Raw genomic sequence first — 22,559 nt, 5'->3', positions numbered from 1 at the left:
TGGGCTAGGTTAGTTAAAAATGGTTAGGTTAGGGCTGGCTTTGGGATTTTTGATGAACAAAAATAACACTTGGTAGTTTTATATTAATGCATTTTCAAGGCCTAACATATCTCCTCTTCAGAATATCTGCAGTCTAGAATTGACTAAATTGGAGTCATTCATCGATTACATACTACATATTTTGGAAAACATCGAGTCTTCATAATACTGGTTCTCAATGTCATTCTACTTTCAATGCATTTACATTTGTTCATAAATTGAGAAAGACAAAAAAAATAAAAATAAAAATAACTAACTGCTTAAAGGTTATTAAATGAGGTGGTTAGTAAATGCAGCATATTTGATTAAAATGCGAATGTTGTAGAATTTTATTCGGCCATGCATATTACTTACTACACATCCTTTCAGTAGCCTGTCTTTTTTTGGTAAAGTTGGAGAGCATTTTCACTTCCTATACTTAACGTTTTTTTTATAAACACAAAAGTTCTTCCACCCCCGCCTCTTTCAGGGTGTCCAGAATGAAATCCTTCCCTTCTCTACTCTTTAGGGATAATTTTTTTATGTCAAATTAATCCCCTAAATAATAAAATAATCTTATGTACATTTTGTACATTTAATTTTTTTTTAACACTTCCGGTCTGGTGGAGGTTAACACTGACCATCGTAAGACTTACAGATACAACATTTACATTATAACAAGCAAAACAAAAATTTTTTCCTACTCTTTAGGGAGTACTTTATCTTCAATATCAGCAGTTTTTAGGCATCTGAGTGAAAAGAGAAAACATTGCAGGGTAGGGAAACATTTTGCAAACAAGCATATGATGCTCCACAGTTAATGTTTAAAGACAATTTTATTTTTTCCATATTTACAAAGAAAAGCATATCTCATTTAGCAACTATGTAATATTTTTTAAATTTATAATCTGAGGAGTAAATAAATGGACATTTTAATAATTTTTTTTGTATTAAAGTTTAACATAAATATATACATCTTTAATGTATGGCACATCTGTTTTAACATGTTTTAACATTTATTGTATCAAACCTTACACTGCTTTAGCCCTAAGAAATTATATTTTTTTTAGCAGTAAGATATTAATTTAAAAATCATATCAATGTAGCTTTATTCGTATTGTAAGTATTTCAGAACAAATTTTCAAAAGTGAGACAAAACTTACATTGACCAAAATAGACCTAACTTTGTAATAATAAATAAGTATTTATTTCTTAAAACATAAAGAGGTAAAGCTTAAAAAGTTTCAGCAAAATAAATAAATAGGACTGTTTAAACAGTAAACTTGAAGCGTTTCACAATAAGTTAATCAGCTAATTTCTAATGACATATTTCTAATTATACGTATACTGGGTCACACATATATAAAATAAATACTTCCTTTCCATATAAAATAAATACAATCATAACAGACGCATAGTATTAAAACTATTGTAACATTTTAAAATAAAAAGTAGTACATCTAATAAATCCTAAACATAAGAGAACGATTATTAAATTTATTTCTTGTAATGAAATATATAAATGAGATCTACATATATGATACACAAAAAAGCTCAATTTATTTCTTCTTTATGATAGGAATACATTATAGCCGAATGTTTTTCTTAAATTTATATTATTAATCTACAACTGCACCAATTTATGAATACATGAAAAACATAAGTGGAGTGAGTGTTAATAATGTGAGACTCCCATTTATGACCAATATTAGGCATCTCTCTCTAGTTGTGAGGCCAGCAATACCTCAACCTCCTAGGATTGATAGGACGGGTAAGAGGGGAAAGGTCATGGATGAAGGAGTGGAATTTGGGGCATCAGAAGAAGGCTAGGTGATTGTGCTGATTTTTGACTTTTAGCTGTCCTGTACAGTACCAGTCTGTATGTCCATAAGTCCATGTAAGAGTTAAAAAAGCTGTTCAACGGTTTTTTTAAAATAAAAATATTTTAAAATAATGGAAGTTTATGGTTATAAAATACCGGACCTTTGGGAAATTAAGTAAACGTGGTTAATGCCATATCCGTCAGTATTTACAAAACCAAAAAATATGTCTGCAAAGTGTGTGCGTTTGGATAAGTAATGAGGGGAAAAAGTTGATAGATATTGAAGACATTTATTTGAATTTATTTTAAATATGTATTTATTAAACTTCTAAGTTTATAAGTGTTTAGAATGTTAGCTTGCTGAAGACGTCATATCGGAAATATGATTTCTTGGTTTAGGATCATAACACTATCTAATGATTGAGAGTCTAAGGAAAGTGGAAAAATAGCTACAGTAAGTTAATTTACAGATTTTATAAGGAATTTAACTCGAGTTTTTCGTGGAATAAAACAGCTAAGGTGTCAAAGGGAATAGAGGCTTGAGTAGACCTTTTTCATAATAGAGCTCACATGGTCCGAGATTTTTAATTTTAGGACAGAAATTAATAAGGGAGCCGTTGATATGAGGGGGGGGGAAAGCGATCGGTATTAATGGGTTTATTGGAAATTAATAAGGTCTGGGATATGATAAGGTTTAAAAGAATGCCGTTATTACTACTTGACCATTGATTGAGAGAATGAATATCACGGTTGAGCAAGGAGATAGCTTAAGATGTTGCTTGTAAGATGGTGAATGAAAAGATGAGCTAAATAGAGCTAAATCTGTAGAGCTCTGCATAAAGATGACATTGGGAGAAATTAATAAGTAATGAACATTTAGGAAATGAAAAAGAGTGAAGGTTCAAGAATAGACCCTTGGGGTACACCAGCTGAAATTGAGAGAGAAGAGGAGATAGACTTTGAAGCTTTAACTCTCCGAGTTCTGTCAGACAAATAGGAAATCAATAGCTGGCGTATATCACCTGACAAGGGAACAACCAAGTTGGTGGGTCATGGATTTGGACAAAACGTTTTTGGTGATTCTGCAATCCAAAATATCGGATACAAGTAGGCCACTTCTTGTAAATAGGCCTTAGGCCTTGGTTTCAAATTTTTTGTTTTGTTTTTGTGAACAAGTACATTTTGAACATAAGTCTAGCAGTTATTTTTTGTTGTCTTGTACATGTCTTGCAGAGAGGACAGAATTTATCGAAGAGGTTAGGTGTCAGTAGGAAACATGGATCAGATAGGATTTTATGATGAGGTATGTAATTAGAAGGGAATAATTGGAGTTTCAGCAATCCTGATGCCAGAAACGATCTGGAGACTTTTGGATATACTCCAGGGCAGAACTGCTTATTTTCTTGGGATGTTACAATGAAGTCTACAACATAAATTTGGTGGATTGTGGCTAGAGAAACCAAATTGGAGGTCAGTTGGTTGTGGATAGGACCAGCTTCTCATGTACTTGCCCCCGAAAATGGTATGGCACGAGGAAACAGTTGGTTTGTTAGGTGTGTAGATGAAACAAATGGTTATGGATTATACATTTTGGATGTTATAAGATCATAGTCTGGAGTCTTATTTCTGGTAAGGTTGAGGATGACCTTTTTTTATATCAGAGTTTGGTGGTAGATGATGCCGAATTGTTCCAGGACGTCGGTGTGTCAAGGGTTTTATGCAGTAGCTGCGGCATTTCGCTGTCAATCTGTTTAAGGGTATGGGAGGTACTCTTGTATCTGAGGATATATTTCACCACCTTCCATTTGGAGTTGTCATTGGTTGCTGATGACTGTGTAGTTGAATTTGGCTATGTCTCATGGTATTTATAAAAATACATAAATTAATTACAAAAATTAAATGTAGGGCCAAAATTAAACTGTAAATGTTATCATTTCCACCACCAGCATTCTATAAATATAAATAAACATGTTTAAAATAAATAGACAATTAATTTCACCTTCAGGCCATAATTATATAAAAGAAGATCTCATTACATGATTCATTACAAATAAATAACCCTATATAAATATTCTACCTAATGATTACTATTCCATTGGTCTTTTCTTTTCCATTTTATAAATATTGCATAACACATAACCCAAAAAAGAAGTTGTGTTGATAAAACTAAACAGAACAAGAACAGTAAAGAACTGTTGTTGTATTTACAAGGATTTGGAAGTACACTGTCATCATTTTGGTCCTCAAAATCATCAGAAAGTCTAGAAAATTTGAATTTATCTTGGATTCTAATGCTCTGCATGACAACCTCCTCCTCCATATGGGATTTTACTTCTCTTTTTCTTCTACCAAAAGATGCAACGGTTTTAGACGAGCCAAAATAGTCTTCCATTGTACAAGAAACAGGCTCACAAGTTGGCAAGCAGGGTGTTACAAGGGCCTTAAATTGTACAATATCAGAAGTAGGAAATTTGAAAGCATCAAATGGAGCTTCGAGGACTTGCGACTCTCCTTCTTTCGAAACGGTGCTTATTGTACCCATGATTGTTGGGTCTGTCGGACAGCCCATGCTATCTATTAATAGGATCTCGCTTGAATCGACCCCATCAAAAGCGATAAGCTCTCTTACAAAAATTTCATAAGGGGTGTTTGCGTCAAGAATGCGGAATCGTAAGCTCAGAGGGTCTCCTACTTGAGCTGTGAGAATGTCATCACCATTCCTATCTGTTATGTGCATTGTAACCGTCGGCGAAAGGACAAATGAAGATTCATGTGTTCCCATTATATTCGGTTCTCCTCTCACATCCAGATTTACTCCATGTTGAATGCTCCTGTTTGTCACCGTGTACGAACACTTGATGGAAAGTCCCATGTCTTTTTCTGTCACTATTTGATCGTGATGCTGAAATGATAAACAATAAATTATTTTTCAAATCAAAAATAATGTTGACTATTAAAATAATTAATAAAAGACAAAGTCTTATGTTGTTTCTTTGGTCTACTACTTGGTCATTGCCAGCCCTAATTGTTTTCCTGTCTTTCTTGCATTTTATTCCTCCTAATTTCTTTTCATGTTTCTCCAGCCAAATTATGATGTTATATGATAACCAACTCTCTCTTTTGTTTATCCTCTTGCTAGCCTCTCTGTGCATCAGGGCCATGCCAATTGTGGATAGAATAATACAAATAACAAACACATACCATAGATTAATAAAAGAAGTATAATAGTCTCATTAGTATTCACTCTACCTCGAAGTACTCTATGTTCTTCAGGGAAATTGGGGATAAACCCCTTCATTCACGCTAATTAATTGCATTCACACTACCCCAGATTACTCGATATTCCTCTGGGTAATTGGGGACGAATCTCACATTCACGCTAATAAATTAATTCATGCATGAGAATTCGTTCAGTTTACCTTTGGAGTAATCCAAATTCCTCAAAGTAATTAGGGTTAAGCTCGTCCATTCACGCTAATAAGTTACATTCGCACACCAAACTAATTTCACACTACCCATGAATACTCAATATTACTCGGTGTGATTTGGGATAAGCCCCTCCATTCACGCTAATAAATTACATTCATACACCAGACTTCATTCACACTACCCTTGGAGTATATGATATTCCTCTGAGTAATTAGGGAAAAACTCGTCCATTCACGCTAATAAGTTATATTCACACACCAGACTTCGTTCACACCTCCCCAGAGTAGTCAATGTTCCTCAGAATCATTGGATTTAAGCCCCTCCATTCAAGCTAATAAATTACATTCACACTCCAGACTTCGTGCACACCTCCCCAGAGTAGTCAATGTTCCTCAGAATCATTGGATTTAAGCCCCTCCATTCAAGTTAATAAATTATACATATTACGCAGGGCGGGCGACCAGGTTAATAAATTACATTCACACTCGAGACTTCGTGCCCACTACCCTTGGAGTACTCGATATTCCTCGGATTAATTGGGTTTAAGCTAAAAAGTAATTAACTCTGAGTAATTACGGATAAGCCCCTCCATTCACACTGATAAATTACATTCATACTATCTGTGAGTCCTCCATATTTCTCAGAAAAATTGGGGATAAGACACTCTATTCGAGCTAATAAATTACATTCACACATTCATTCACATTCCCCCACAGTAATTGATATTCCTATGGGTAATTGGGAGAAGCTTCATTCACGCTAATAAATTACATTACTCATCAGATTTAGTTCACACTACCCAGTAGTAGTCGATATTCCCCGGGGTAATTGGGGATAACCCCTCTATTCACGCTAATAAATACAATCATTCCAATAAATAACATATCATATACAAAAATCTATATGCAATACACTGCCGATCAAAAAAAAAAAAAAAAAAAATTAAATTCTTACTTGAATAATAATGTTGGAGCTGTATTTTCCAGAGCTTTCTTGACTCACTTCACACCCCAGGTCATTGAATCCCATTTCCAGTTGAAAATCCGTGTCGCTGGCAATGTCATTAACACAGGAATTTGGTCTACTTTTGGCGTATATTTTCCCTCGGAATAGTTTGTTGCTTTTTATTTTCGCTACCATGGCGTTCGATCCGCAGTAAACCGAGACGTTGTAGCACGCGGTCATATGAAAAGAATCAACTCCTTCTTCATTCCTCGCACTTTTAAGGTCCTGTTGGTAAGCCGATGAATGTGACAGACGACAAATACCTTCAGATTTTCTATATTCATAGCTGCGGCATTGAAAACTTGTAGTTTCAAGGCATATTTGTTTGCATTTGTCGAGGCTTTTGACATTTTTGTGAATAGAATCTGCCACGGATAACGATTTGCTACCCATTTCAGAAAAGTGGCACAGCCCTTTTGAAGACGTCGCACAGTTCGATTCGATGTAATCAACACCATTTTTTCCTGTTTGTAGTTGTAACTCATCCGACACTGCAAATCTATCCATGTCGCTCATTGCGCATTCTTTCCTCTCATAATAATAATTGGCAGCTCTGGAAATAAAATAAATACGATTTGACAAGACACTCTTAATGTTTGTTTACATTTTAGCACTACAAATGATTTAGTGAGAAGAGTAAAAACATGTATTTATTAGCGTGAATGTGTAGTGTGAGTGGCCAATGGTGCAATCTTGACTACCCGATTAAGAATAGGGTTGACATACGAACTCTTACTTTTGTGCAAAGCTAGCATGTGGGTCTAGCATGTCAAAAACGTTGCTGGATGTGTCCCACTTATTTTAAGGGTGTTATGCCTTGGTACTATATAGAGAGCGTGCAGGAATTCAATCCGATATGATAATTGTGTTTGATCTCGACATCTTTAGCCTCCCGGTCCGATCTTTGAAGGAAACAGGACTATTTTATTATACGGCATTTATAGAGATCTCATTTTGTGTACATTGAGACTGAATGTATTTATTAGCGAGAATGTGTAGTGTGAAAGGGCCAATGGCGGTGTGGTGAACACCTGTGGTTAACAAGTTATCTACTAGGTTTTACTGCTTCGGCGATGGTCTCAGCAACTTTGAATATAAGCAAGGGCTCAACCTGCTTATAGCAGTCTCGTGAACGCATCATCTCCTCTCAACACGCGATATGGCTGTCTACTGCACGAATCCCTTCGCTTTAACCGAGTTTATTGATTTCCGCTGTGTCAACATTGGGCTGATCGACAAGAGACCACGGATTTCCACCAACGTCTTCACCCATACCGGCCCTTCTTAGGCTTAAAGTGGTGATTGCCCTAAGTGATGAAGTTCCTGAGAACATATTAAGTGTCTGGAACGCGCTTCAAAGAACACGTCACCCTTCCATTCACTGGCCTACTGTTTGGAAAAGGTCAGATTCTGGATACCTGCTGGTAATTTATTGCAAATTACAAACTGTGGAATTGCCGCCGGTTATTTAAAATTGGACAAGACTAGTCAGGAAACTGATATGGTAAAAAAGGCAATAGAAGATGTCAGATGCTTTGAAGTACAAGGTTAACAAAAGATTATTAAAGCTCCCGACACAATTTTTTGCTGCTTAAATGTCAAAATTGTAATGTGTATGAAAGTATTCAATGTCGGGATCAATATCCATTTAAAGGGGCGAGTAATAAGTTTTCAAAATTTTCTCCTGTCTGAAAGTTCAGAGAAAACCCTATTGAGGTCGATCCTACAAAAAACAATCGTAAATTGGAAAACGAACTAGGCTTGTCACAGTCAAGCGAATCTCCACTGACACAAGGTGAAGAAAGTGAATAGGGCATCAAAACGTTCCACATGAATTCACCTCGTCGAAAGGTGATCTTCGTCTGGAAACTCGTTTAAAATCAGAGTGATAGACGTTTTTTTTATCGCCTGTTAAGAAAATTGTATCTTTCCTGGCACAATGGTAGGCCGTGATCAGTCCGCTGTACTAGAAAAAAATCACTCCCATTTTTGTTTTGCTAACTTACAAGTTGTTATCCACTAGTTTGTTTTCTGTTCTGACAGTTTTGAGCTATATTCGGAAAAAATGTCATGTTTTCGAAGGCGGTTTCAGCTTTGACGAACAGGAAGAAAGTATTCTTTCAACTAGAAAACCCACCATTTGGTCCTGACATCGCTCCTTCAGACTACCGTTAAGGTGAAAATGTTCACACTTTGGAAGGCGTAGAAACTGGAGTAAACGACTTTTATCATATCGAATTTTTTTGACAGGTGTACATTTTTCTTAATTTATCGTTATACTCTGGGATAAGGAGTGGATACCTGTGGGATTAGGCCAAGCCTTCCAATATCCAGTGTGGTCAGTCAGTCGTTCTAATCAAAAGACATCAGACAAATTGCCAAAGCTCCTTAGTACGTCGGTAACCTCAATGTCCATAATGACCTCAGAATTCCTTTTGCCTTAGGTGATACGGTCCCGCGTCTGAAGGTTCCACATCCAGCTTTTGATCCATACTAAACCTCTGCCCAAGCTTTATTAACGTACATCCAATCCTGAGAACCCGTCACGTCGCCCTAATCAACGATGACTCGAAACCTCCTCGTCCCTTAATCCCTCGTATTAAGTGAATTTCTTCTTCTAAATATTAAGTCTTCTTTTTTCTATATCGCCCACAGTTGAAATCCTTTCCGGCAGTCATTTTTTCCTCTTGAATATATACGATTTAGTACATTTTCTCTTAAATGTATTCTAATCGTGACTCACCTCTCCCTTCGTAGACATCGCAAGCCGCTGGCCATTGTTTACGCTCAATCCTCCTTTTTAATATACAATCTCGCAAACTTATCAGCATATTAATATTAATATTCTCGTATCGATTTCTATGTTAATTTTCCCCTCTGGGATAAAAATCTTCCGGAGTTTCTCGAGATCCGTCCGACTGTGCCGCGTATCGGGAATCGTTGCCCCGAGCTGGCGCGGACACAGCATTCCATGTTCGATCTATCACGCAAGCAAATAAACGTTTCGCGCCGTCGGAATATGTATGCATATGTATGTCAACATCCGGCACGAATCGCAAATTAAAATCGAATATAAATCCTTTTTAAAAAGATAGTTCCTACCCACAGTAAGTTGTTTTGCAACGATCCGGATTTCGAGCCTTTTAGCTCATCATCAGGTTGAAGGACTTCTACAACCGTCTCTCGACATGAATTGCCAAAGTGAACCCGCTGATACCTCCGCCAACGCGACGTTCCAATTAGCAGCTGATTTTTTTAATGGCGCTCAATTTGAACATGCGAAACGCGGAAATTATAACACAAATAAATATTATACTAGTAAATACTTAATATTATTAAATTACTATAAAAATAATAACAATTAAAATAATTAGTTTAATTATTTGGATGTTTGATATTATTTTTGTACATATTTAAAATGGGAGGTAGATCAAAATCTGTTATATTATTAATGCATTTATCACAATGTTCAATTTTACATTTTTTAATTTCAAATTTCTCAAACCAATCTAATTCTTTTCCTTTGTTGAAACTATGTAGTTTAACTAGGTTTCCGTTGTTTGCCATACATTGGTGAATTATCGGAAAAAGTTAGTAAAATTTTTAAACAAGAAGGTTTTAGAATAGCTTTTAGAAGTGCGGGTTAAGTGAATCACTATTACTACATTAAATTATATACATGAGCAAAACATGCTCGGGAGTGGTGTAATGTCATCGCCACTCAAATCTAGTCACACTGACCATGTAATGGTATTAGCTATACCATGCTTATGCACTCACTTGTTGAAATGTCAAGGCCACCGGGCGACCCAGCCCTTAATTAATAGGTAATCTTGTCAAATTGAGACATATTCATTCAGTGATTAGGAGGCATAATATCTGGGTTTGATTGGTAATGTAGTCCAATTGGTATGCTGGCAGAAGGTTGTTGTTCTCTATTTCCGACTGAAACTATGCCATTTCTGTATATTCTTCCGATAGCAGGGGCATAGGCTTTTTTTCCAGCATCGTTCTGTCAACGTGAGTATAGTTAAAAAGGAAATTTTATCAATAATACTGGACTTTTTTTGACATAAGGTTTATTAGAAATCTACCTGCCCGCAGTTTGGGGCGTAAGTGCAGAGAATTGGGTAGATAGCATTCTCACAGCGTCGACTGCAGTGCTGGGCAGGACTCCCAAGCATGATCGAAATGCCTTATAATGGTTTCTAGTCTGTTCATCAACGATTTTGTAGTTTCTCCTAAAAATGAAGCCAAAATCGAGTACTCTTCTTATGTTCGCTTTATTAAACATGAAACGCAGTTTGACATTCGTGCCAATTTTTGAATGTGATGTACATCGGAGAATGTTGCACATTTTGTTGTTATTTTGCTTGTATGGCTTTTCCAACTTAACCGTTTCGTATGCGTAAGACCTAAAAAGGTAACTTCTTCGCACACTGGAACATCCAATTTGCCGAACTTCAATATGTCCGGAAGGGAGAGGTGTGACTTGGTTGGTGAGCTCACCAGTCCATTTTTTTCGGTCCAAAGCTATCGCTGACTCCTTGAGGGCTTCTACCGCAGCGTCTATTCCTTTGTGCGATGTGTATATAAGCAGATATCATCGGCTGAATGATTTTTAACCCTGGTGTTATGATAGCTCCTAGGTCCAATATATATATTGCTATAAAATACCGCCTTTAAGGAGTCCAACTATCGATCTACGTGGTCCTGCTAGTGGTCCATTTATATACAAATAAAGGTTCTTATTCGATAAACGGTTTATAATTTTATTGTTAAATTTTTTTGGTAGTCCGAGTTGGGCTATTTTCTTATACAATATCGAATAGTTGATTGATCGTACGCTCCTTTAACGTCATCGAGAAAATCTAGCGTGGTAAGATTCGAGGTGAGGGCTGAATGAATGTCTGTCTCTAGATTACTATGTGCTTCCATTATAGAACGGCCTCTTCTAAATCCCATCTGACTTTCAGGTAGTTTGTGATTTCTTTCAATCCACCACTCCAGTCATTTTGATTAAACGCTCGAAGGTTTTTAGTCCGTGCTATGAAAGGAAATGGGCTTTCCTGGTTTTAACCTTGCACTTACGTGTATCCTTCCAGTCTTGCGGAAACACTTTTGCTCCTAAACTTCGTTAGATATGTCTAATAACCATTGCTTGCCCAACTGAGAAAGATGGAAGGAGCATGGAATGATATGCTTTCGTCCATTCCTAGCGCTGTGTTGTTATTTTTCTCAAGGGCAACAATCAACTGTTTCGTTGTAAATTTTTTACCGAAAAACTCGTCAGCTTCATCTCATTTTCATTGTCTGGATTAATGAACTGGGCAGGTCCAGCTATGCTTAGCTCGTCGACAAAATCTACAGACCGTTCTCCACCTATTACCGGTGGGGGCTTTTCCACAAAACCTTTCTTAACTCAATTTTCCACAAATCTGACATTAGTGGTTTGTGTAGTCAGTGAATTACAGAAAGCAAGCCACGCGTCCCTTTTACACCTCTTATAATTACCCTTGAGCAGAAATTGCACTATTTTTGTATTTTATGTAGTTTGCCTCCGTTTTTGAGAATGCCGGATCATCACTTGACTAAGCATTGATATCTGAATTTATTTTTGTGTTATTAGATAATAATGAAATCTCTTCCAATTGGGTGTGTGAGCTTAGAAATGATCTCTTGTTGGACATGAACATATCGCAAACCCATAAGTTGAAAAATTATAAAAACCGGATTATTATAATATTTTTTTCGTATTTGAATTAGAGTGTGTGATGTTTCAGGAAAAAAGATACAACTGTAAGTGGATTCTTAAGGCCACTCTAGGGTCAAAGTTGCGCGTCTTTGTTGGAACAGCACCGATTCAATGTTACGATTCTGTTTGGGGGCTGACCCGCAACAATAAGGCACGTCTATAAAGGCAGTACCTTAGAAAATGTCTCAGGAGTTAGGCCTCGCGGGTGTTTCTCTGTCATTGTCATTATTAATTAAAATAGAGATAAAAGAAATCAAAAAAGCTGGTGGGTCTGAAAATTGTTCAGTAACGACAATGATACATGCCGCGATCTTTTGGACACGTTAAGGCTAGAAGATGGAATGAGATTTGTCAACTTTTTAAGGGTGACACCAAAAGATTTGAAGACACACTGAAAAAACAACCCCACTTCTTTGAATCAGTGTTGCCCCCAGTGTTGCCTAAACAAAGGTTTAATGAGTTCAATGCGTCTCAACAAGACGAAGCTACTGACATGGGATCACTGATTTTAACGAAACGTTTTTATAGTTTCTATTTACATTTGAAAAACACTTTAATGCACTAATCAAACATAGACACACTGAAAAAACAACCCCACTTCCTTGAATCAGTGTTGCCACCAGTGTTGCCAAAACAAAGATTAAATGTGTTAAATGCGTCTAAACAAGAATAAGCTACTGACATGGGATCACTGATTTCAACGAAACGTGTTTATCATGTATAAAGTGAATTTTTTAATTAAGGTAATTTTATTAATTTTTAAAGGAAGATTTTATGGGATCCAGGAAATAGGAATTATAGGAAGGAAAGGAAAATTAAAGGGTTAAATGTCAATATTGCCATGTGGGTTCACTAAATAAAAGGTATTTCAGTGCCACCACAACCGGATTTCTATCTTCACTCTTTCCTGAGATATTAATATTTTTGTGATTTTAGTTTAAAATCAAATTTCTTTAATGTATAATCCTAATTTCTCAACTCTAGCGGCATTGAAATACATATCTGACCTTTATTTTTCACATTAAAATAAATTTTCCACAAGATAACAACATTTCCGTTGAAAATGTCGCGTTTCAGAACACAGTAGTCGCTCAAGGAATAACAAATGGCAAAACCTATGTTTTTTTGTGGAAATACTCAGTTGTGGCTCGTGCAATGAAGTAAAGAAGTCATAGAAGATGATGGGTCTGAAAATTGTTTAGTAACAACAATAATACATGCCGCTGGGTTTGTCAACGTTTTAAGGATGACACCTGAAGATTTTGAAAATCTTTTGCAAATGGTTGCACCGAAGGTGTGCAGAGAAAACAAAATTTAGAAATTCAACTTCCTCTAACTCACAACCACACTCCGGCTGCCCCCCGGAACATGCGTCTACACTTGCAACACTGTGTCGGTAAATCTCGTTTCGATGGGACTCAAAATCTTTATCACATAGACCCGCAATACCTGAATCTCAACATTCATGATTTAAAGGAGACCCAGCAACAATGACGCGCAACTTTGAGTCCAACTGCGGACCAGGCTTTAGCTGCTAGACAGCACTATGTGCCACTTTTGAATTTGCGGGAACGTACTGTCACCATTCACGAAAAGTGGTCTTAGTTCTGTGTCAAACTTAAAGCATCTGTGTGAGTATTTATCAGGAAAAGTGGCCTATTTCGAGTTACTTCAGTTTTTTCTTGTTTAGTGAAGGATTTTATGCTGTACAAGAGTTACATCTTTACTTATGTCTCTGTAATCTACAACTTACTGTTTTTATAATTTTTTTTTATAAATCCTGCGTGTCAAGAGATGAATAATCGCAACTTCGAGCATTTATACATTCATGATTTATAGTTTATTTCCGTATTATACAGGGTGTCCTTTTTAGATGGCCCAGCTGAATTGCTCTTGAACCAATGACGCTATCAAAAAAACAAGAAATACGTATTTAATTTTTTTTTTGAGAAAAATTATACAGGGTACTTCAGGTTCAGTTCAACTTTAAAATTTCAAATTCTACCCTATTCATCCTGACACATCATTTTAAAGAAAGTTTTACCCTGAAAACAATTGTGCAATCGGATTTTAAAGTGGTCACAAAAATAAAGTAATGGCAAAAAGTTTGAAGAATAAAACAGTCTTGATCTAGAGTTTTCTTGAATTATTTTAGTTTTATTTCTTTTATTTTAATAACATTTTTAAAAATAATATTGTTTTTTCACAATTTTTTTAACAATGTTGTCTTTTAATTTTTACACAATTTTATAGTTTCAACGATTTTTTAATGCTTTAATCATTATTTTTAATAAGTGATAGAACAGCGGCGTATTTAGCGGAAGTTCTTGAGTTCGAATCCCGCTCGTGACGCTAGCTTTTTCATTTCAACCAACACCTTATATAAAGATTAATTAATTGAAAGAAGTTATTTTGCCAATCGGACCACGAAAAATAGAGGATCATATTTAATAATCAATAAAACAATAATTAATTTTGTATTTTAAATAACTAAAAAGCCCTGATTTCAGGAGGAAAGCACATTTGGGTCAAAAATAATCTTAGCCAAACTTACTAAATGGATATTTATGCTCGTTTGTTAGGTTATGTTTGTTTGATACTATCACAAAAAAAAATTAATACCCTTACAGTCATTCATTGACCACCGTTGTCGTTAGAGCAAACAGACTTAAATTACTGAGAGCGAATATATGCAAAAAAAAGATGTCATAACTCAAAAAAGGATGGCATTTAGGTGTAGTACAGCTGAATTTTTAAATTTTTGTGTTTTCGCTTAGGGTTGGAGAAACAAAAGACAATGTTGTTGGATCATGACAGTTTTTATAGCCAACAACCATAAATGGCTTGTACTTAATTCACAAGTCAAAAAGTAAAGTTCCATTTTCCTCTCCAGTAAAATTTTCTTTTGTTGAGTTGTGTCACCTTTCTTATGGGCGAGCGATATATCTCGGCCCCAAAACTTGAACTTAGTTGTGAAAAATTACAAAAATCTGATTGATTCATTTAAAAATAATCTTAGCAGTCTAGGTGTAGTCTGTCTTGAACAATCGGTGCAATGTTGTTCTTTATGTAACTTCAATTTGAATGAACCACATTCACCCAGTTCCAACCACAAGTTCCAGATTGAAAAGACTCCTCACAAGTTAAAGTTATTTGATTTATTATTATATTTTTATTTTGATACTTTATTATTGTACATACATGTACACAATTCATATAATTTCAATGTTATGTTACTCTTATTTGTATGACTTATTTTATGTTTGCTTTATTTATATAATTTGTTGATATCGAAAGGAGCGGACGTAGTTTACATAAACACCTTTTTCATTTTTTTGCTGACGTTTCGACCTTTATTCGGCTCACCTTCAGGGCATAAAGCGTGGTGCTATTCTTGTAGTCTCATATTGGATTTATGTGAAAGTGTCGTGAGACACACAATACGACACCAAAAGAATAGCACCACATTTTATGACCTGAAGATGACCCGAATAGAGGTCGAAACGTCGGCAGAAAAAATGAAAAAGGTATTTTTCTAAACTACCTATGTACCTATAACAGAGTAATTTAAAAGAAAAAATTAATTACACTTATTACCGTCCCTTCAAAACACGATAGTACAGACAAAACAGAGGGGGAAAATGAAGTTTTGAATACACACAATAGCGAAAAAGTTAGTCCCATAACATGTAATATAGGTGTAGAAGGAGAAGGAAACTAAGGAAAAAGATAGGAAGGCGGAGAAGTAATCAATTGGACACGAGTGTTAAACCACTTCAAGCTGCTTAAAAATCCCGGTGTTAAACTCACTTCAATTGTCAACCGAGTCGGCCAAATCGCATCAGGAATGGTCGCGGTTGACCTGTTCAAAGTCAGAGTTCCCGAACCTAAATCGAAGAAAAAAGTCGATTACGATAACAGTTAAGAATTCCTTGGTCGACCGTTATCTCCCATATATCAATTCATCCTATTTTTTTATCATCATAACGCCCGATTAGTTTAGTTAGTCATGTCCAAAATATTTGAAAAAATCCTTTTTGAAAGACTATTGACAATCGCCATCATGCGACAGACCAGCTTGTGTCTTCCCTTGAGAATAAACAATAGTATACGGGAGCCTTTGTTGATGCGGCACAAGGGTCTGCAGAACAAACTAAACCGTGTCCTTCCAAATACCCTCTACTTCCAACAGGATCAGGTTACTCCGAACTGCCCTCAGGCCGCTGGGGCACTGCAGGGCAGTGGCTCCGACCAGTCGTACATATTTATATGTTCCCACTACACCTATCACCTTACTTGCATCTTTTGCGATGACACCGTCGTACTATCCTCTAACCCTGATCCTGCGGTTGTTTCGGACCTGCAGATACATATCACATGTAGGGATGTAAAAGAGGCGGTGACAAGGCATTCTGCAACTCGACCTGAGTAGATCTATCTGTTTTTTATCTCTGGCCAGCTTCAGGTTGTTAATCAATCACCATAGTCTTGCCAGCAGCTCTTTAGTGTAGGGTCTTGCTTGCGGCTTCTCCTCTCCTAGTTGCAAGAATCTACATCTACATAGATCACAGAAACATAAAATGTGTTCTGCGGTATCATCTTCTTCCTGGCAGTATCTGCACAGTGTTTCATCTGTCTACCTATCCGGTGCATGTGCCTTCTTAGTCGGCAGTGCTCTGTCAGGAGTCCAGCCAGAATCCTGTTCTATTACAGTTACCTCCCAAAAATTCCTTTCTAGGCTTTGCGGATGGCCCTTCTATGAACCTCTTCGCGTTGCCTGCAGTATTGTTCTACCGGACTCATTAAGTATCCATTTTTGGATGTGTTCTTTTTTTGTGGCAAAATGCTCGGCCCCAGTGAGGGTTCGGGGCCTAGAGAATTCATACCGGGTTCTTTTTTGGTCAACGTGTTCACTTTCTCATTGGCTCAATGTTCCGACCGGGGATCCACTCGAGGGTCATATCATCGGTGTCTTCCATACAATTCCATACGCTTTTTGTCTTTACCACACACGGCATGAGCCTAAGAACTGCCTGAGATAATGGCTATCTTAAGAGATATATCACATATATAGCAGATTGGTGTAGATAATGTAATACGAAGATAAATGAAAGCAAGTGCGTCCATGTCACATTTACAAGGAAACACTCTCCTCTAACAATCTATTACCACAATGTTCCAACGCTACAAACTTACAGGACGACAATCCAAGCGTAAAAACAAACGTACAATCTAAAAAAAAAAAACAGATTTGGACATACTATATAGAACCTTTCAGTCCAAATTCCTCAGATCAATTATAAATGCTCCGTATTATGACTCCAATACTACCCTCCACAACGAACTTAAAATGCCATTTATCCAAAAATTTACTAAGTCCCACAATCACATCACCCGAATAGCCTCGTCCAAACCCTGTTCAACAAAACCCATCCCCACAATTCCAAAGGCATTGTTGATAGTGAAATTTATTTAGAGAGGTGAAGTGGGAAAATAATATTGATTATGTACTTCACTCAATATATGTAAGTGTAAATAGTTGTAAATATATCTATGTATCTTTAAATTACATGTTGTATCAGTTTGTTATAAAATATTGGAAAAAACTTATAGTCGCTTCCTTTAACTTGTGCCTTCGGGATGCAATTAATGCAAATAAATGAATTATTTATGAGTAAAAAACATGATACTCAAGATAAGAGCGAGATCATTAATCATTGGTATGTGGAGGGTATTGAAAGGGTGGCAAACTTGTCTAATTTAGACTGCTTCATTTGATACTTTAAGCATTATATTAGGGTGAATTTAAATATTGAATTATGCAAGCTACCTGGGATGATCTAATAACCTCAATGTACTCTAAACCACCTACAAAAAGGCATAGTTTTTTAAACCATCCTACGAACAATGGTTTCCTTTTTTATGGAAATATTCCGTCCATTCCTAAAGCTCGCAAGCCACATATTCTCTACTGATCTATCAACCTTCTTCCTTTAATGTCCAATATCCTTGAAAGACTACTTTTAAAGCGCTTAATACCCATCCTGCATATTCATAAAATTATTCCTTCTAAAAAAGTCAATGGCACGAGCGGGATTCGAACCCACGATCTTCGGCTTGATACGCCGCTGCTCTACCACTTGAGCTATCGTGACCTTGAGGTTCGTTCTCACCAATTCGGCTTATGTCCCCATCATACCACGATCTAAAACTTTCTGAGTTGTCGACACTGCCTCCGCTGCTCTAGAGAACATACGTATTGCTTTGCTGCGTTCCTAGATGTAGCACAGGCTTCTGGCTCCCGGGCTTTATAAATTTAAACGTCCCCACTACTTAATGGGATCCTGAAATTCTATCGAACTCCTTCAGAATGCGGCAACGAGTTCTCGGGAGTCAAACAGATACGCGAGGGCGTCACACAAGGGAGCAGTCTTAGCCCCATCATTTCTATCATTTATACTGCTGACTAGACCGAATGAAGAAAAATGTACTCATGTTCACAATGAAAACAGTCTTGCCGTCCACTGTACATCAACAACAAAGAGATGCCGATTTCTATTGAGTCAAATACGAACGACTATACCTAGATAGATGAAGTGGAATCCCCGCATAACACTTGAGAGGTAATGACTTAACAGAAGACTTGCACAACTACGAAGACTTCTTGAACCAAAATCAGTATTGACCGTCAGCACTAAACTAGCCTTATACAAGACTGTCCTGCGACCACTTTGGATATACGGAGTTGTCCTGTTGGGCGTAGGAAATGGTGTAAATCTTTCTGGATCAAATTTATAAAGCATTTCTGTTTCTGTTGAAAAAAATTGATTGTGATTCCATTTATTTTATTCTTTTAGTCGACAAACAACGACAAAAATAAATATATCTTTGGTTGGGGTTCTGCCAAAGGCATCCAACATAGAGCGCATCCAATCCTTTGTATCAAAAGTCCTCAACCAAATTGCCAAAGCGTCTTTCTACGCCACTAACCTCACAACAACATAATGACGTCAGCATTCATTTTGTTTTGGTGATACGATATCTCGTCCGAAGTTTCGTCACCAAGCTTTTGGCCCTATTTCCCAAACCTACACTATCCCGAGGACCCGCCACGTCGCTTTAAACTAGATAGCTTCTAAACCTCCTCGCCCCTCAATCCCTCCTATTAATTGCCAATTTTTCCTCTAACCCGACTCCTATCCGAACAACCTCCAACATCCAAGAACATTTTGAGATATTCAAAGTTCCCATGGGGAAGTGTAGATAAGATTTGGGAGTAGTGGTGATGAATAGGAAATTCAGCAGTATACATGGTAAGATGGGACTGAGAATGCCCCCTTGAGGGACGACAGCTGTACCGGTCTGATATCTGAATTATCTTTGCCAATAGGGTCGGTAGGAAGGGTTTGGTTTTTCGACGATGCCTACCCTAACAAAATCCTGAGCCACATCCACGAACCCAAACTTGTCCTGTTGGGCGTAGGAAATGATGTAAACCTTTCTGGGTCAAATTCACAAAGCATTTCTGTTTCTGTTGAAAAAAATTGACTGTGATTCCATTTATTTTATTATTTTAGTCGACGAACAACGACAAAAACAATATATGTTTGGTTCACGATTTTTAAAAGATTCTTTTGCCGAGATAACGATCTATTTGTTAGAATATTAATAACATGGGATGAGAAAGAGATTCAGTTTGACAATGGAGTTCGGGAGCGATCATGAGAAAGTCAAATAGAAGGAGGTTCAACGAGCTTTTTACATCGCCCATGTCACTATGGTTCTTTCATCATAAGTCACTCTTCAACGTAAAACCCATGTCACTATGGTTCTTTCATCATAAGTCACTCTTCAACGTAAAACTTAACAAAATAATAATAAATAAAAATTTAAAATAAGTTTTTAAAATTTCCTTTCCATCGACTATTTTGTACATAGTTCTGTTCAAAAAATCTACCAAGATGGTGGTATGTTTCAATTGGATGGAAAACCGAAACATTTGTTGTTGTTTCTAAACAACGCGATGGATCACGATAAAATTAAACGGATTAACCACTTTTAAGGAGGTCTTCAAACAAAGTAGAGCATTTTGGTCGGGAGAGCGAAACGGCCGATCCGTCATTGTTCCAAAAACCTAGCAAAAGTGAAAAATGATATCAATGGTAGTTGGTAAAAACGTAAATTAACGTTTACGTTCAGAATTCTCTAGAGAAATTGGCCGTTACTGACAGCGTACAAAGAGATACCAAAATTCGACATTGTTCAACCCTGCAATTGATTGGGGGAAAAACTAGAACAGATTAGTAGTCGAGTTGTGACGTGCTAATAGAAGTGCATTATAATTTATAAATGAAATGTATAAAAAATAAAATTATATAAAATCAATCGTTCGAGCTTTCACTTGGTACGGAGGCTATTTCCTCCCCCCCGCCCGGGAGAAATTCGTGACACGGGTGATCGTTGTATAAAAGAATCGGAACTGTACGGATCCACCGAGTGCGGGTGAACCAATTTTCAGCGCATTTCATAGGTTTTTCTACAATAAATCACTTCTGTAATCGTTTCGAACTGGAACGGCCGGGTCTAAAAGCCGTACGCCAGAGAGAAACCAGCTTTTCTTTGATTTTTTTTCATACCGGGCGGGTGGCATGGAAAATTTATCTAGGCTCGCTCCATCATCACGCTTTAGTTTTCATACAGAATCGACAACAATTGATAACTCGATTGTTTTTGAATTACAGACAAAAAAATTCCATCATCCTATTTGTCAATTAACCTTATATTGTGGGGTGAATTGGTCTAAGTTGTCTCGATAGACAATAAGTTGCCAAATGCAATTTATCTACAAAATAATGTCGAGGCTTAAAAAGCAGACCATCGTGCCATACTAAACGTAAAGGAATATTCCGGCGTATTCTTTAACCTCAAGGCGAAGATGACTTCACAATGGCACTGTTGTAACATGGTCGAAAAAATGGTCGGGATTAAAAATTGGGATTCTAGGATAAGAAGACGTTTGAAGAGGAGTTTACAAGGGTAGGGGGATCCATAAATGGATTGCAATCTTTATCATGTCTTTTTATTAGAGACCCAAAGCTTTGTTAAGGGTTTCCTTTCGTACCCTTCAGGCCTTGGCCTAGGAATCTCTGATTGCTAACAGCTGTTTCTTCTTCCTAACATCTGCACAGATGTTTCTCTGCAGACTTGCAACGGTCGTCCTACTATTATTCCAGTCCGTTTTGTCCTAAATTTAACATTTCTGCCATTAGTTCCTGCGTTCGTTAGTCCTTTGATGAACTTTTCGCACGCCACTGTCCTAGTTGGCTTTCTAGATAGACAATAATTGACGGAATGCAATTTGTCTACTGAATAATGTCGAAAGGGGACGTCGGTGGCCGCAACGGTTTAAGCGTTGACACGGCACTCATCACTGTAAGGTGAAGGTCCCGGGTTCGAATCCAGCGGCCCTGCACTTACAAATGGGCTTTTTTTCCAAAACACCGGCACCCTGAGGGTTTATATGACCTCTGCTGTTGCGAACCCTCGTTAAAAAAAAGAAAAAATAATGTCGAAAGCTTAATATAAATTTTAAAAAATTAAGTGCTTGGATTTTTCAGGCAGAGGAGTCTCGCCGCTCGCTTCACCATCGTAAAAACAGATCTGAAAGCAATGAAATTACTTAAATTTTATGAGACTAGTTTGCCACATGACGGGTGTGTATATCAAAAACAGTCCATCGTTCAAATTTCGTGGGTTTTTGGCAAGCGTTCTAACTCCTGGCCCAATGCAGTTTCCCAACTACATTTCTTTTCCGTGGTTATCAAAAAACTTATTAACATCCTCTTTGGGTGTGATATGAAAGTCAGGGGATCGTATCACCTAAGTCAAAAGCTGAGGTCATTGTGGACAGTGAAGTTAGTGATGTAGAAAAAACTTTGACTGATTACTTCATTCGAACGATTGCTCGGCGGAACTCCAGTTACTCATTATTTCCAGCGTGGTCTGGTATATGGTTCAATGGCCAAAACAGATTTCTGTTCAAAAAATCTTCTTAGTTATCCAAGTATTCTGTTAAGTATTTATTTAGAAATCGTGAGATGCGGTCTGGTGTGATGTAGGTTTCAGAAAAACATTTTCTTTATCGTGCCAACGTTTCGATCTTTAGTGAGATCATCTTCAGGGCCTGGGATTTACAAACATTGTTTACATATTTGACATTTTGGATGTTGAAAAGTGAATTTATACAATGCAAAATATATTTTATATATTCAATCAAAGTTGTTGCTTAAGTATTTTTCCAAATCCCAAAGGTTTATTTTCCCGTGTGTATCCTTCAGAACTTGGATTTTCCTCTCTCAGTAGGAATCTCAGCCTGCATGCACCATCGATAGAGGGTATGTCCCGCATTTTCTTCTTCTTGGAAATAACTGCTTCTCAGCGCCCCAGTAATACACACTAGCCTTCTGAGCAGTACTGAGGATCCTGGCCTCAGCTGTCTTCGTCCACCTCCATCCGTAGGTTATCTAACCG

At 37.0% G+C, this 22,559-nt stretch overlaps 1 protein-coding gene across 1 annotated transcript in view; it reads right to left on the bottom strand.

Annotated features, from left to right (window-relative positions):
* Positions 1-954: 954 nt before the first annotated feature.
* LOC106664049 overlaps positions 955-22,559 on the bottom strand; it is a 66,843-nt gene continuing 45,238 nt past the window's right edge. The window contains exons 3-4 of the mRNA XM_024225987.1: positions 6,224-6,827; positions 955-4,742 (exon numbers count right to left, since the gene is read on the bottom strand). Of these exons, the coding sequence (XP_024081755.1) occupies positions 3,918-4,742; positions 6,224-6,827 (1,429 nt within the window). The 3' untranslated portion in view covers positions 955-3,917. The remainder of the gene's footprint in view (positions 4,743-6,223; positions 6,828-22,559) is intronic.

Source organism: Cimex lectularius, unplaced genomic scaffold (assembly GCF_000648675.2).
Source record: "Cimex lectularius strain Harlan isolate CLEC.00 unplaced genomic scaffold, Clec_2.1 scaffold82, whole genome shotgun sequence".
NCBI classification, from domain to species: domain Eukaryota; kingdom Metazoa; phylum Arthropoda; class Insecta; order Hemiptera; family Cimicidae; genus Cimex; species Cimex lectularius.
The sequence above is the reverse complement of the archived record's forward strand: the minus strand, read 5'-3'. Positions and strand labels throughout refer to the sequence as shown.